Below are 16,490 nucleotides of genomic sequence, written 5' to 3'. Positions count from 1 at the left end.
TAGCGGTTGAACCGGATGTACTCACACTGACCCGGAAGTTTACCATATCCCATCCAAACGCTGCGAAGCTATGGCAGGGGACGCATCAACGGAGCTTCTTTTTCTTGAAACGTTTAAGCACCAGAGTGCGGAGGTATTTTCTCCCCGTCCTTTACACATCCCTGTTTATTCTCTTCCTGACGAACTGCATTGATACCAGTGTTGGTCATATTCAGAAGTTTTGGAAGATGGTGTTCAACTTTCAAGCTAACGGTCGCTAACTTGGCTAACATTAGCTGCAATGTTAGCAATAACTTTGCTACTTTTATTTCACGAGTCTAACACGGTTATAAAAGAAAATATGGTTATTGTAACAAACAACTTCAGTCACCGGTGTTTTGCATTTGTGTAGATCATAGTTTGTTCTCTTGTTAGTCTGGCTAATATGCTAAGTGTTAAAAGTAAAGCTAGCAGAACGTCTGGATGTTTGTTGTCATTCACGTTGTCTGAGTCTGTAAAGTTGCTGTTGCTTGCCCTTTAGTTAACCAACGTGGACGTGGTGCGGTTTCCTTGCGGGGTTCTGGTCACAGAGGTGCGGGTCATCCCTCCAGGAATTAAAGCTCACAGTAACTTACCTGACAGCAGAGCATTTGGGTAAGAGCTGCAACACGCTCAAGCATAGCTCTGGTAAATGCATTAGTAGGTGGATTAGGTGAATGTGGTCTAACCAGTTATACCTGCACCAGGAAAAAGAAGACAAATTGCAGGATAATGTCAATGCAATTAACGGGTGTGACCCCTCGAGGAAAGTTGACCATTGAGCAGGATTGATGGATTATCTCTTGGGTCCACGTGGCAGGGGTGAGGAGTGAGCACCACCTCACCCCTGCCACGAGGACCTCAGGGGATAAACCATCAATCCTGCTCAATGGTCAACTTTCCTCGCTGGGTCACCCATAAAGACAGTGGGAGGGTTTAAATTGTTGAGGTCCTGTAGATACTTGTGGCGTGTCTAGTAAACTTGCTGATAAATCTAAGATGTGAGTGATTTTGACAACTGAAGCACATTACTGAGCAGATCCTTATTTTAGCTGAGACTGTTGAGTAGTGTGAAAACTACACACTGCCTATATTAAAAATGTGTTCTCAAGAATGTAATAACTGGAGGATGGATAAAGTGGTGCCTAATCTTTACTCCTTTATCAGTAAAGAATGAATTTAATTAGATTTACATGCTGATTTCTTAGACAATGTAAAGTTTTCTAAACTTAACAAAAATAAAGCATCTGGTAATATTAGATTTGAAGATTTACATAAAACATTTTTTATTTGATCTGTCTTGAGACTTCTTGCTGTTGAATGCTGTTTTTTTTTTATTTTTTATTTCTTGTTGTTTCCTAACTTTGTTTCCAGCGAGACGTCTCCTCATGCTTTTCAGTTGGAGCTGTTTTTCAATAATGTCGCCAAGCCCAACAGCCCCACCTTCCACAGACTGGGCAGGTAGGAATGATTCTCACCCTCCCCGCTGTCCCGTTGTTATTGTAAACCGTTTAGCCTCATCTCATTTTCAGCCTCAACATTTCCTGTTGGATCTCTAATGTGCCTGAGATGGAGAAGTCGGTCCCACCTGTCAAACCGGTTACAGCAGCATGTGGGACCTGTTTTTGCAGGCTTGTTGTTGTACTCTTCCTTATTCAGGGCTTTGTTCCCATCCCTGGCCAACTGGTCTGTCCAGAAACCCGACCCCACCTATATTGTTGCTAAAAGTGACACAAAAATGTAAAGATCTCATTGATGTCAGAGGACAGATTTGAGTCAGACATTTTTAGCCTGCCCTCATAATAGGCTAGGTGTGGACAGTAGCACCTGAGCACGTTAAGGTGCACTTTCGCTAAGGCCAAAGGCACGCCCATGTTATTGTCTGTGCTGGGAAAGTTGGGTGGATTTTATTTTGTGTGACACTCGTGCTTGGAGGGGGCCATCGGCTAGCACACTGCTGCTAACTACTTAAACATTCTCCCTCTCCTGATAACATTTTACTCTCTTTGACATGGAATATGCTACTACTAGTTTACCCGTTTAATGATAGATTCACTAGGATAAATACAATAAAGTTTATCTCTCACCAAATAGAATATTTACTAAGGAATCACAATGTAACCATAGACACATTACTTGATATATATATATATATATATATATATATATATATATATATATATATATATATATTGTATGTGTGTGTGTGTGTGTGTGCGAGCGCTCTGTCTTCTCGATCCCCAGTAAGTCGTGGAGGATGGCTGCTTATACTGAGCCAGGATTCTCTGGAGGTTTCTTCCTGTTAAAAGGGAGTTTTCCTCTCCACTGTCACTGCATGCTTGCTTAGTATGAGGATTGCTGTAAAGTCACTGACACTAGTCAGTGACTCGATGCAACCTGCTGGGTTCCTTATATAGGAAACATTTTTCTGATTGGCTTAATGACCTGCCCTGGATTGGGATGTTTACTGTGTGAAGGTCCTTGAGGCGACTCTTGTCTTGATTTGGTGCTTTATAAATAAACTTGAATTGAATTGTGTGCAATGAGTGTTTAAATAACATTCAAGCTGTGACTGTTTGTTTCTTATGTGTAAATTTCCTAAACCAAGACTTGGCTGATGTGTGTTTTCCAGTTGTTTTGCTTTTTATGATGTTTTAGAAAAATGTCACTGAAATCAAAGTGAGCTTGTTGACCACATTTACTCACCAACACATCTCAGGAAGCCGTGACCAGTGGCTCAATACATTTATTTCATTACAGCACGCATGTTCAAAGTGTGGCTGGGGGGCCGTTTGTGGCCCTCAGAAGGGTTTTGTACGACTTGAATGATGGATATTGATTCACACATTTTAACATTTTTATATTCAGGTTTTTAATAAATTGAGACATAAATTTAAGCACTTCAAATAAAAACAAATCAACATAAAATCATTTTTCTATTTTTTTAACTAGCAAAAATGACGATTTTGTGGCTCGCACGACCGTAAACTTCATGTTTTTGGCCCTCAGTCTTTAAAGTTTGGACACTTTTTACAGCCGGTAATTTTTTATGTGTAATTATGACTAATATAAAATAAACAGGGTCTATTTTTTACATATTCAAATACAATAATAGGTTATTACTGGTTAATACTCTGCTTGGGCAAATAAAAAGAAAAAATTCTCAGCTGGATTTACCTTTGCATGTTCAGTAAAACAACACATGTGATCTTTTATTTATTTTTGGGAAAAGTACTGTAGTGTTTACAATGTTTTTCCTGTGAAGGATGCAGCTAGTTTGTCATTCTCCAGATGTCTTAGCCGGAGGACACATTCTGTTTTTCTGATCCAGTAAGGTCAGAAGCATGAATTATTACACCCGTTAGTGAACCACCATGTTGGGGAAGAAATGTGGGTACAAAAACAACAACAGTTATAGAACTGTTAAACATTAGTTGCTGCGTTTCTATTCATATGTTGCAACAATAGTCGAGAATATCAGGGAAAACTTCTGCGCACCTGTGAGGCTTAATAAAAACAGTTTTTATTTTACTGAGAAGCAAACTCTAAACTGATAAAAAAAACATGCAATAGATTGATTGAAATGTGCAATTTTCTCAATCAGAAGAATGCAAAAACAAAAACTGCACTCTGGACCTGCCTGGATGATCCGTTTCCAGAGATAAACACGTGATCATCTTCATCTAACCGAACTCTAAAAGGAAGTAAATGTGACGAAGCTCGTGTGTTCTAATCAACTCTTCCTCCAGCCGAATCTTTGATTGTTTGGCTTTGTTATTGTTTTCTCTGTTCTTGTTGTTTTCATCTTGCCTGTGTTTCTTTTTATCTTCAGTCTGGAGTACGATGAGAACAAGTCCATTGTGTTCAGACCCAGTGGGAAGGTGACACATCCTTCATAAATAGATCATTCCCATCATGTTTTATTGATTTGTAATAAATGAGTTCATTGTGACTTTATTTGCAGGTGAACACAGATGGGCTGGTGCTGCGCGGCTGGTACACCAGTCTGACTTTGGCTGTTTACGGAACCGCCGAGCGCCCTCATGGCCATGGCCGGGATTCTCCTCCTCCTCCTCCTCCTCCCCCGCCTCCGCAACAGCCAAGTGGGCTCAAGAGGATCATCAAAGGTAGCGCTGAAACAAACCAGCGAACTCAAAATAAAACACCAAAGCTTGATTATGCTACCTGTGAGCTTGATTATGCTAGCTGTGAGCTTGATTATGCTAGCTGTGAGCTTGATTATGCTAGCTGTGAGCTTGATTATGCTAGCTGTGAGCTAAGACACTTTTGTAATTGTTTGTTTTTCTTAAGAATGGGAAAAAGATGACCAGTATAATGGCAGCCCACCCAGACCAGCGCCCAGAGGGCCTCGGACCCCGCCTGGACCTCCTCCCCCAGATGACGACGAGGAGGAGCAAGTTCCAGTGGCAGGTTAGCAGCGTGCACAATGCTAGCACAGTCAACATTTAACAGCAGGGTTGATCTGAAACCCTAAAGCACTTGTTGCACATTCTGCAGTGGGTTTAATCAAAGAGGAGCCGGGTCGGGACGGGTACCTGGAAGCCGTGTCTCCTGAAAGATCGCTGCCCGCTGATGAGGCATTCTCAGACGGCGACGCCGAGGAAGAGGGTGAAGAAGAAGAAGACGAGATGCGCGAGGAGGAGGAAGATGCACGGACGGAAGGGAGCGCCCAGGAGGAGGAGGATGAAGAGGAGGAAGACGAAGGTGAGGAGGAGGAGATGGAGGAATGTAGGGAAGTTCCTGCGTGAGAGCAAGATATTCTGCAATCCCAAATGGGCTCTCGGCGCCGGCCTTTCCTAAAACCTCAGCTCTACGTAGAGCCGTCCGACTTGCTGGTGGGTTACGGGCCTGGGTCCATTTGGGTCTGAGCAGCAGCTCGGGTGTTTGCTCAGCATGCTGCCTCCGTCTGCAAACACCGGATGGTGCACCGGGCGCTTTCTGGAGACTTTTGCTGTCGTGTGGAAGCTTACCTGATGCCTTTTCACAGCCTGAACGTGTGCTGTACTCACATCATGCATGTCCACACTAACCCAGCATGCTTGGAGCGGTGGTGCCGTGGTAAAGCAGATCTGTGAGCGTGTCAACTCTTATCTGAAGAAGAGACCGAGTTGTAATCGCTGGCCTCCTCCTCCTCACTCTGATTTCTACATATTTATTAAACCTAGTTGCCTGTTTTCCTCTTCCCAGGTGATGATGGGTACGAGCAGATTTCCAGCGATGAGGACGACTTGGACAACGGGAGCTTCAAGCTGCCCACCTTCGACATAGACTACACCCCCGAGGATCTTGCCTCAGTCCCACCTGTCCAGTTTGATCCGTATGAGCGAGAACTCAAACCCCTGGTCTATTTCACTCCTCCGTATAAGACTCGCTTTGATACCCAGCTGGAGAAGACCACCGTGGAGGAGCCCAGAGATGCCGGTGGAACAGAAGGCCCAGCAGAGGGAGAGGAAGGTGAAGCTGTCGCTCAGCTAAAGGAACTTCTCTCTGGTGTGGGTGAGGACAGAGATGCTCGCTGGGTTACTGCTCTGGAGGACGCACCTGGACTGCTGAACAAAGGTTTGGCGTACCTAATTAAACAAGGACAGGCGGAGGTGGAGGAACCCATCAGAGACTTAGTTAGGTGGACGCTCCAAGCTCTGAGCATGGAGGTTGCTCTTACGCAACCCATCGCCCTTAACCTGAGACAATTAAAAGCTGGTGCAAAGTTGGCCTCGTGCCTAGCCGAGTGTCCACCGGGCCTCACGGAGCTGCTGCACCAAGGGGCTCTGAACGTGCTGCTGGAGCTGCTCCACGCTGATCACGTTTCCTCCACTTTGAAGCTGAGCATCCTCAGAGCTTTGGACGCTCTCATCAGCGCTCCAGCAGGGTGTGAAGCCTTCCTGCTCGCCAGAGATGCGGAGAAGAGCGGCTATCAGGTTAGAATGAGTGAAAGAGTATTAAACACCGACGTGGTTCTTTTGCTACCAGCTAAAAGCGTGACGCTAAGCTTCGTGTGCTTCACAGCGTTTAGTCCAGCTGTTCCTGCGTGAAGAGACAGTCAGAGTTATAACGGCCGGTAACGCCATACTACAGAAAAGCCACATGTACGAAGTGCTGACGGCCCTACAACACGCAGCAACAGCGTGGAGCGAGCCGCACCAGGTGCCGCCACACTTGAGGATATGTTTCATGAGCATCATTTGGAGTCGAGTTGAAGTGAGAGCAGTTTTGTAAGTTGATGATTCAAATGTTAAATCTGGTCCTCAGGAGGAGGTGGAGGAGACCGAAGGTGCTATGGAAGAGGAGCCGTCACTAAGCTCCACCCCTGTGAGTGAAGCTGAGCTTGATAGGCTTGCTGAGGTTTTAGAGGAGCTTCATCACCTTCTGGAGACTGCTCCTCACTGCATGGTCCAGCCTCCTGGAAAAGCCTTCCCCACCACCGTCAGAATAACAGGACCACAGGAGAGGGACAACCCTTACCCAGCGCTGTTCAGGTGCTCGTGCACAGACCATAACCTCACGGTATAGATCTACAGGATGCATTTTAACTCATTTTTTCTCCTCATCAGATATATGCACTCGTGCCACTTCTTGGAGAGCACTACAGTTGTGCTGTCAGCAGCAGCTGCAGCCGGCCATCTTAGTGTCACCCAAGCTGTCAAAGACCTCCTTCGCTTCCTGTCGGTCACCCAGTCCGGTCTGCTCTTCCTCTTGGCTCAGGCCACACCCAGCAACCTCCTGCTGCGTCTCCTGGCCTCCATGCCGGAGTCTGAGGGCGACGAGAGCGCGCTAACGGGAGGAGAAGGAGGCCTCACAGGGCCTGGGTTTGGGGAGGAGGGGTTTTGTGTCTGGTTAATGCAGGCGCTGCACTCTCTGCAGAGTGTGTCAGAGCTCATGAGCCACGTGGCAGCAGGAGGAGACGGTGGTGCGGGGCTCGAAGAAGGGGACAACTCAGAAGTTCTGGGCATGCTCCACGCGCTTTACCTTATGACTTTCACACAGACGGGGCGCAGCGCTGTGGCTCACGTTTTGAGTTTGGAGAACAACCTGTCCTGTCTGGTCACTCTGCTCCAGCATCACAGCAAGGAAGGACAGGGGTACCGCCGTCTCTTTCTTCAGCTGGTTTTGTCGCCACGTTCTTCTGCCTCGCTTCAATCTTACTGGTTTTCATTTTTCTTCCAGTGAGGCCAAATCTCGCAAAGCAGTGACTTATAACTATGCTTGTATGCTGCTCTTAATGGTGGTCCAGACCTCTAATGAGCTGAGGATGATGGAGCAACACGCTGCTCCGCTGCTCTCTGTTGCAAAGGCAGACGACACTAATGCAAAACTGCAGGGTAAATATCATTAATCTTGTGCTCATTTTGTCATTTTGTAGAAAAAAAATCTGAATGTTTGAATTTTTTGTTTTTCAGAGCTCAGCAAGTGGCTGGAGCCTCTGGAGAAACTTCGTTTTGAGATCAGCAGCATCCCCACCCTCATTGGCTACATCAAGCAGGTACAGATCTGAGACGTTGGTGAGAGCTGGTGAAGTGGGTCTGTAAGTGGTGAAGTTCCTCGTTACTCAGCAGGTATTTTTAGAGCCGGTCCAATGTTGGGATCAGGTCAAAACAGCAGTGTTGTTGCCTACTGTTCAGGTGACCTTTAACCTTCAGTTCTACCTGAACAGAAGGGCGGCTGAGGTGCTGCTGTTCAGAAGCATTGGAGTGACATTAATTACTCGTCTCACTGATCCACATCTCATTAGAATCTTCTTGGTTTTTCCACATTTCTTTTTCTTAAATATTTCATTTTGCTTTAAGGCTCCTTTAAAGAGCTAGTCACCCCCTACCAGATTCTTACTCCGCTCCCACTTCCTGTTTGAAAAATGCAACAAATGCTGTTGCCTAGCAGACCGAGAGGGCGGAGCCGCCTGGGATGAGTACCGAATTCAGTACTTTTTAAGGCACCGACCGAATTCCATAGTACAGACTGAGTACCGATTCATGTCTTATGAAACGGTGCCTTGTTTCGGTACTTGTGCCACGTGCAAGAGCGTAACGTCGTCAGTCACTGTGGGCGAGCTGTAAACAAAGAGAGGAAGAAGTTTGGGCCCACTTCACTAAATGCGATGGACTGTTGGGTGATGATGAAACCAGCGATAAAGGTCTGAGGATGAGGCATCTTAATCTGCTCCAGCAGCTAAATAAACTGTTGAAGATAGCGTTAGCTTGACAGTTTCGTATTTGTTTTAGATCGCTAATGGTGCGTTCACTTTCTCCTCGGAAATTCCATCTTCCGAGTAGGAAAAATAAACAGTTTGAAAATGAACGGCAAAAAGGAACGAAGATGCACAGTAAATTTAGTTCACAGCAAAGATGTTTGCTTCAGTGTAATTTGTAGTTTATAAAACTACAAGGACCCACCATCACACAGTTTGTCCAGAGGAGAAAGGAGAGGAAAAGGAGTACACGAGCTGGTTTAGTTTGTGGAACACCACAATATTATAATACAGACTGTTGTACGGTGTCGACGTTTGCTTTAGTTTCATGTGTAGTTTATAATATATGGTCTCCTCATCAGAGTTATTCCGGAGGGCCTAGAAGAGGATTAGGACTACATGGAGCTGGGTTTGTTTTTGCCTCATTTAGAAACCGTTGTTGTTATAATGAAGAATTTTATACAACACTACGATGAAAAAATACAAACAGTTGTATCATGATATTTATCAAACATGTTTATATATTGGAAAAATAATATATATGTAATTAAAAAAGTGATTTAAATAATTATTAAACACTCAAAAGTATCAAAAATTGGTACCGGTATCGATTCGTAGGTACCGGGAACTGGCACAGTATCGATTCAAATGTCAAAGGTACCCATCCCTAGGAGCCGCTAACAAATACACACACTCACGACGTTGTGACATCATATGGTACCAGCTAACGTTCTAGGGTACCTCTTAGCCAACAGCGATGGCAGATTTAAATTCACCTGCAGTGCAGAGTTTTTACCCAACAACGGCACAACACTGACAGTTTTAGGCAGAAAATTAAAAGTTTAACTAAAATGCACTAAAGTGCAAAACTATTGACGACACGTGTCTGCAGCACGGTTAGACACGCAGTTATATCGTTTATCAGGAAAAAAAGGTGATTTGGGGGTGACTTGCTGTTTAAGTGCAGCAGGAATGTTCATGAACACCGGGCTGCACGGTGGCGCAGTGGTTAGCACTGTTGCCTCGCAGCCCGAAGGTTGCAAGTTCGAAACTCGGCTGCGGCCTTTCTGCGTGGAGTTGCTCTGTGTTTTAAAAAAGAACTACAGCATGGGATCAGAGATACGACACAGCAAGAACACACCTAGGATGTATAAAGGTGCATGTTTATTTTTTTATTATTGTAAACTGATTACGGGTAGAAATAATCAGATCTGGACTCTGCTTTAAATGTTTTTGTAATTCAGAGATCCATCAGGAGTGTCGTGTTTTCTGAGGAACTTGTTAATTATAATAAATCAGTGTGTGTGTGTGTGTGTGTGTCAGAATGTGGAGAATGTGTTGAACGCTGAGGGAACTGGACTTGTCACGGCTCTGAGGGTCCTCTGTCACATCGCCTGTCCACCTCCTGCCGTTGACGGTAAAAGGAACATTTGTTTATTTGTGGATTTATTTGGTTTAACTCGTTGTTCTTGTTTCGCTTTAGAGCATCTTACATCAGGCGCTTGTGGCGTTGCAGCGTATTCATCTCATTATTTTTCTTTCTGCAGGTCAGCAGAGAGACCTGAAGTGGAGTCTTGCCGGTGTGCAGCTGTTCTCTGGGGAGGGTCTGGATACGTGCGTGCGTGTCCTGCAGAAGCTCTGCAGCGTGCTGCTGCAGCCGTGGCGCGCGCACGGACACATGGGCCCGACCCCGCAGCGCTGCATGATTCTCAACATATGTATCAACACCCTCAGGCTGCTGCGCACCATGCTGACAGAGCTGCTCTGCGGTGGCGCCTTCCAGTTCAGGGACACGCGTGTTGCCAGCGTTTTGGTGACGCTCCACATGATGGTGTGTTCCATTCCTGCGTCAGGGCGTCTGGACGGGGAGGAGACCAGAGTGCAGGCGCTCATCGTGGACGTGTTGCTCACCTTCACTCAGGGTGTCAGCGCAGAGGTACAGGAAGGCCCGTCTGTGCACGTGTTTTTGTGAGTCATGCTAGTGAGACGCGTCTGTCTGCTGCAGGTCACTCACACAGAGGAGACGTTAGCCAGTAACACGTGGTCCCTGATGCTAAAGGAGGTTTTAGGCTGTCTTCTGAAAGCCCCTGAAGGTCTGTTCTCAGGCCTGACGCTGCTGTCGGAGCTCCTGCCTCTTCCACTGCCGATGCAAAGCACTCAGGTAGCTCGCAGCAAACTCACTCACTCACTCTTGCTCGCCCGTCTTAACAGCTCCTCTTAATGTGTGTGCACGTTTCCGTGCTCCACAGGTGTTATCAGTCCAGGATGTAGCTATAGCCTTAAACACCAGGAAGCTGTGGAGCATGCACATCCGATCTCAGTGGAAAGTGCTTTTCGAAGTGCTCAGATGTGTGTGTGCCACCAGCTGCCCCCCCCTCCTCACCATGCTGAGGAGAGTGTGTGTTCAGCTGGCGGACTTGTCTTCGACCACGGCGACGCTCGTCATGAAGACCGTGTTGGAGCTGCTGCTGGAGGAGCTGCAGCCGTGAGTGAACCCAAAAACACACAAACGCTGCCCCTGATCCTCCGTTAATGCTGCACCTCTGAGGTCCGTCGCTTCCTCGTTGCAGGGCGGAGGGGAAGAGCGTGGGCTGGGGCCAGGTCCTGCGTCTGCTGTCTTTGGTGGATGCTCTGGTGTCACAGAGGGCTTGTAAGAGCACCACGCTACAGCTGCTGTCGGGCATCGTGTCCGGAGACGAACAGCTGGCAGATGTGTTCCCCTTGCTTCTGTCTCTGCTCGTCCCTCCGGCCGACCACTCCCTTCAGCAGCAGCAGTGCAGCGTTTTGGTGGGAACCATACTACAGTCACTGTGTGACCAGGTAAGATTCATCAGATATAAGCAACACCTCTAAAGGAGGAGGAAGAAAGCGTTTAAACATTTTGCATCCATCAGGACATTTCTCTGGTGGTGCCCCCGCCTGGGGAAAGCTGCGCGTCGGAGGCTGAACAGCTGACCAACGCGCTCCCGGGTCGGGAGATGATGTCATCAGTGTGTAACTCTCTATTGGAGGTTTTAGGAAACAAAGATGGCAGCATCCCACTCCTGCTCACCTGCATCAGGACTCTAACATTCCTCACCGAGCACGATTACGGGCTCTACCACCTCAAAGTGTAACGCTTCCATCTAGTTTTATGTTCGGCTACAACGTCTGCAGCTTCCTGCGCTTCATTTCGTCGTTTCGTTTCAGCGCTTTGAGGAAACACGGCTCAGAGCTGGGCTCGCTGCTGAAAAGGCTGGTGGTTTCTTTCAACAAGGACTCTACGGATCTGCTTTCAGCTCTGCTCGACTTCCTCAGGCAGATGATCAACACGGACGCAGTGGTGAGTGCAGTAGATAGAATATTTACTAAGACATCACAATATAACTGTAGACACATTACTTGTGTGTGTGTGTGTGTGTGTGTGTGTGTGTGTGTGTGTGTGTGTGTGTGTGTGTGTGTGTGTGTGTGTGTGTGTGTGTGTCTGTTCTGTCTTCTCCATCCCCAGTGAGTCGTGGAGGATGGCTGCTTATACTGAGCCAGGATCCTCTGGAGGTTTCTTCCTGTTAAAAGGGAGTTTTCCTCTCCACTGTCGCTGCATGCTTGCTTAGTATGAGGATTGCTGTAAAGTCACTGGCACCAGTCAGTGACTTGATGCAATTAGCTGGGTTCCTTATATAGGAAACATTATTTCTGATTGGCTTAATGAACTGACCTGAATTGGAATGTTTATTATGTGAAGTGCCTTGAGACGACTCTTGTCGTGATTTGGCGCTTTATAAATAAACTTGAATTGAATTGAATTGAATAGATACTTCATACTGATAACAGCTGAATGAATTATAGAATTACTCATCTGATGACTAAACCAGTGTAATGAGTTAGATTACGTGTTATTTAATCAGCCATGAGGCGTAGGATTCCATAGGAAATATGAAATCCACCTTATGGATCTGTGAGGTTATTTTAAACCAGAAGATTGGATCTTTTTATTGCAGGGATTAGAAAACAGCTTCGTATTCACTCAGAGACAACAGAAGAGAGAGTCAAGTTTAAAATCAAATCAAATCAACTTTATTTATAGAGCGCTTTCACATGGCCAAAATGGACAAAAAAAGCGCTGTACACCAATAAAAAGCACCACAATAGGACAGAGAAATGACCATTAAAATACAATAAGAAATCCGTTTAAAATACAGTACGAAAACCTGAGTGCAAGTTAGCAGTCCAATATCCGGCCTACTTCCCACAACTTCAAAGTCCAAACGCCAGCGAGAACAGATGTGATTTTAGTCTTCCTTTAAAGGTTTCTAATGACTTAGCCTGTTTTACATCAGCTGGCAGCTCATTCCAGAGAGTTGGCCCAAGTACTGAAAAGGCACGACTCCCACTAGACTTCAGGCTGTACCTGGGCACAGTTAGTAATCTCTGGTCAGCTGACCTAAGGGAACGCACCGTTGGTGTTGGTGGATGATGTCAGCAAGATATTTAGGTGCCCCTGAGTTTCATGCCTTAAACACAAACAGGATGACCTTAAACCTGATTTTAAAAAGTTAAGAATTTTATTACTAACGAATTAAACGAGACTGACTTTAACACTAAATGTATGGTGTAACTAAGGTGGATGAGACGGGGAATGGGGTGAGGTGTGATGTTGATCAGAACCAGCCAATCCAAAGAAGCGATTAGTTCTGATGGGAGCTGAAGGTGATGTCTTCGCGTTAAGCTTTGATTAGGAGATTTATAAACACATTCGACGCCATTTCGCCGGCCTACATACCCTTAGCGGAAGCCCCCGTTAGATCAGGAATGTCGAGGTCCAGCTGGACCCTCTCTGGAACCGAAGCCGGTAGGAAAAGCAGCGGTTGCCGACCAGACCAGTCTGTGAGATACTTCTGGGTCACGACAATTTTGTTGGCGTCTGGTGAGACCCGAACCTGGGTCGTCATGGTTCAGCTTTTATTCTGAAAGGAACCGTTGCAGCGGTTGTTACAGCAACAGATTTTATCCAGCTCGTCGTTGGTTCTTTCGGCTGAAGAGGAAAGTTACGGATTGGCCACTCCGACAACTTCTCTAGAACGCTTTGAACTGGCGTTAAAGATGGCGTGGGCATAGTTTTATACTTCGGATGTTTTGGTTTACTCCTCCTTGAACCGTCACCTTATCGTGGTGGAGGAGTTTGAGTGCCCTAATGATCCTAGGAGCTATGTTGTCTGGGGCACTTAGTGCCCCTGGTAGGGTCTCCCATGACAAATTGGTCTTAGGTGAAGGGTGAGACAAAGAACGGTTCGAAGGATCTTTCATGGCGGTTAAAACGAAGAGTCGGAGTACCCGTCCCGGAGGGTTACCGGGGTCCCACCCTGGAGCCAGGCCTGGGGTTGGGGCCCGTGAGCGAGCGCCTGGTGGCCGGGCTTTCGCCCATGGGGCCCGGCCGGGCCCAGCCCGAACCGGATACATGGGCTCGTCCAACTGTGGACCCACCACCCGCAGGAGGAACATGAAGGGTCCGGTGCAATGCGAATCGGGTGGCAGACCAAGGCGGGAGCCTTGGCGGTCCAATCCCCGGACAAGAAAACTAGTTTTTGGGACATGGAACGTCACCTCGCTGGCGGGGAAGGAGCCGGAGCTTGTGGCAGAGGTTGAGCGGTACCGGCTAGATATAGTCGGACTCACCTCGACACATTGCATTGGCTCTGGAACCCGAGACCTGGAGAGGGGTTGGACACTCTACTTTGCTGGAGTTGCTCCGGGTGAGAGGCGGAGGGCTGGGGTTGGCTTTTTGTTAGCCCCGAGACTCTCTGCCTGTGTGTTGGGGTTTACCCCGGGGGACAAGAGGGTAGCTTCCTTGCGCCTTCGGGTCGGGGAACGGGTCCTGACTGTTGTTTGTGCTTATGGGCCAAATATCAGTTCAGAGTACCCACCCTTTTTGGAGTCCCTGGGACGAGTGCTAGATAGTGCTCCATCAGGGGACTCCATTGTCCTGCTGGGGGACTTCAATGCTCACGTGGGCAATGACAGCTTGACCTGGAGGGGTGTGATTGGGAGGAACGGCCCACCTAATCTGAACTCGAGCGGTGTTTTGTTATTTGACTTCTGTGCAAGCCGCAGTTTGGCCATAACGAACACCATGTTCGAACATAAGGATGCCCACCGGTACACTTGGTACCAGGGCAGCCTAGGTCACAGGTCGATGATAGATTTTGTAGTCGTATCATCTGACCTGCGGCCGTATGTTTTGGACACCCGAGTGAAGAGAGGGGCGGAGCTGTCAACTGATCACCACCTGGTGGTGAGTTGGATCAGATGGCAAGGGAACATGCCGCGTAGACCTGGCAGACCCAAACGCATAGTGAGGGTCTGCTGGGAACGCCTGGCAGAAGAACCTGTCAAGACGGTCTTCAACTCCCACCTCCGGCAGAGCTTTGACCACGTCCCGAGAGCAGTTGGGGACATTGAGTCCGAGTGGGCCTTGTTCCACTCTGCGATTGTCGAGGCGGCTGTTGCTAGCTGTGGTCGTAAGGTGGCCGGTGCCAGTCGTGGTGGCAACCCCCGTACCCGCTGGTGGACACCAGAGGTTCGGGGAGCCGTCAAGCTGAAGAAGGAGGCCTACAGGGCGTGGCTGGTCAGTGGTCTCCAGAGGCAGCAGACAGGTACCGGATAGCCAAGCGGAGTGCAGCAGTGGCAGTTGCCGAGGCAAAATCTCGGGCGTGGGAGGAGTTTGGTGAGGCCATGGAGAAAGACTATCGATCGGCTCCAAAGAGGTTCTGGCAAACTGTCCGGCGCCTCAGGAGAGGAAGGCAGCAACTCGCTCACACTGTTAACAGTGGGGATGGGGAGCTGCTGACGTCAACTGAGGCTATAGTCGGACGGTGGAAGGAATACTTTGAGGGGCTCCTCAATCCCACCAATGCGCATTCCGAGGAGGAACCAGAGCTGGGAGGCCTGGGGATGGACTGTCCGATCTCGGGGGCAGAAGTTGCTGAGGTAGTCAAACAACTACACAGCGGCGGAGCCCCGGGGGCGGATGAGGTTCGTCCTGGGTATCTCAAGGCTATGGATGTTGTAGGGCTGTCATGGTTGACACGTCTCTACAACATTGCGTGGTCATCGGGGGCAGTTCCTAGGGAGTGGCAGACCGGGGTGGTGGTCCCCATCTTTAAGAAGGGTGACCTGAGGGTGTGTTCCAACTATAGGGGGATCACACTCCTCAGCCTCCCTGGAAAGGTCTACTCCAAGGTACTGGAGAGGAGGGTCCGATCGATAGTTGAATCTCAGATAGAGGAGGAGCAATGTGGTTTTCGTCCTGGCCGTGGAACTGTGGACCAGCTCTATACCCTTGCAAGGGTGATGGAGGGGGCATGGGAGTTTGCCCAACCAATCCACATGTGCTTTGTGGATTTGGAGAAGGCTTATGACCGTGTCCCCAGGGGCACCCTGTGGGGGACGCTCCAGGAGTATGGGGTGGGTGGCTTTCTGTTAAGGGCCATTCAGTCCCTTTACCAGAGGAGCGTGAGTTTGGTCCGCATAGCCGGTAGTAAGTCGGATCTGTTCCCAGTGAGGGTTGGACGCCACCAGGGCTGCCCTTTGTCACCGGTTCTGTTCATCACTTTTATGGACAGAATTTCTAGGCACAGCCGTGGTGTGGAGTGTGTCGAGTTTGGTGGCAGGAGAATCTCGTCTCTGCTTTTTGCGGATGATGTGGTCCTCCTAGCTTCATCCAGCTCTGACCTTCAGCTCTTGCTGGGTAGGTTCGCGGCCGAATGTGAAGCGGCTGGGATGAGGATCAGCACCTCCAAATCTGAGACCATGTTTCTCGACCGGAAAAGGGTGGCTTGCCACCTCCGGGTCGGGGGAGAGGTCCTACCTCAAGTGGAGGAGTTTAAGTATCTCGGGGTCTTGTTCACGAGTGAGGGTAGGAGGGATCGGGAGATCGACAGGCGGATTGGTTCGGCGTCTGCAGTGATGCGGACGCTGAGCCGATCTGTCGTGGGGAAGAGGGAGCTGAGCCAGAAAGCCAGGCTCTCGATTTACCGGTCGATCTACGTCCCAATCCTCACCTATGGTCATGAGCTTTGGGTAATGACCGAAAGAACGAGATCGCGGATACAAGCGGCCCAAATGAGTTTCCTCCGTAGGGTGGCCGGGCTCAGCCTTAGAGATAGGGTGAGGAGCTCGGACATTCGGGAGGGACTCGGAGTAGAACCGCTGCTCCTCCAGATCGAAAGGAGCCAGTTGAGGTGGTTTGGGCATCTGGTCAGGATGCCTCCTAGACGCCTCCCCGGGGAGGTGT

General features: G+C 48.4%; 1 protein-coding gene across 1 annotated transcript in view; it reads left to right on the top strand.

The window, feature by feature from the left end:
- The first annotated feature begins 3 nt into the window (after positions 1-3).
- virma (vir like m6A methyltransferase associated) overlaps positions 4-16,490 on the top strand; it is a 20,592-nt gene continuing 4,105 nt past the window's right edge. Inside the window, exons 1-20 of the mRNA XM_015950471.3 lie at positions 4-133; positions 521-633; positions 1,393-1,479; positions 3,851-3,899; positions 3,983-4,145; positions 4,330-4,449; positions 4,537-4,743; positions 5,227-5,957; positions 6,046-6,183; positions 6,289-6,515; positions 6,591-7,118; positions 7,204-7,358; positions 7,437-7,519; positions 9,545-9,638; positions 9,769-10,157; positions 10,227-10,382; positions 10,471-10,706; positions 10,792-11,041; positions 11,116-11,333; positions 11,411-11,543. Coding sequence (XP_015805957.3) covers positions 71-133; positions 521-633; positions 1,393-1,479; positions 3,851-3,899; positions 3,983-4,145; positions 4,330-4,449; positions 4,537-4,743; positions 5,227-5,957; positions 6,046-6,183; positions 6,289-6,515; positions 6,591-7,118; positions 7,204-7,358; positions 7,437-7,519; positions 9,545-9,638; positions 9,769-10,157; positions 10,227-10,382; positions 10,471-10,706; positions 10,792-11,041; positions 11,116-11,333; positions 11,411-11,543 — 4,140 coding nt within the window. The 5' untranslated portion in view covers positions 4-70. The remainder of the gene's footprint in view (positions 134-520; positions 634-1,392; positions 1,480-3,850; positions 3,900-3,982; positions 4,146-4,329; positions 4,450-4,536; positions 4,744-5,226; positions 5,958-6,045; positions 6,184-6,288; positions 6,516-6,590; positions 7,119-7,203; positions 7,359-7,436; positions 7,520-9,544; positions 9,639-9,768; positions 10,158-10,226; positions 10,383-10,470; positions 10,707-10,791; positions 11,042-11,115; positions 11,334-11,410; positions 11,544-16,490) is intronic.

The sequence above is a fragment of the Nothobranchius furzeri genome, chromosome 5 (genome assembly GCF_043380555.1).
Source record: "Nothobranchius furzeri strain GRZ-AD chromosome 5, NfurGRZ-RIMD1, whole genome shotgun sequence".
Classification (NCBI taxonomy): domain Eukaryota; kingdom Metazoa; phylum Chordata; class Actinopteri; order Cyprinodontiformes; family Nothobranchiidae; genus Nothobranchius; species Nothobranchius furzeri.
The sequence above is the reverse complement of the archived record's forward strand: the minus strand, read 5'-3'. Positions and strand labels throughout refer to the sequence as shown.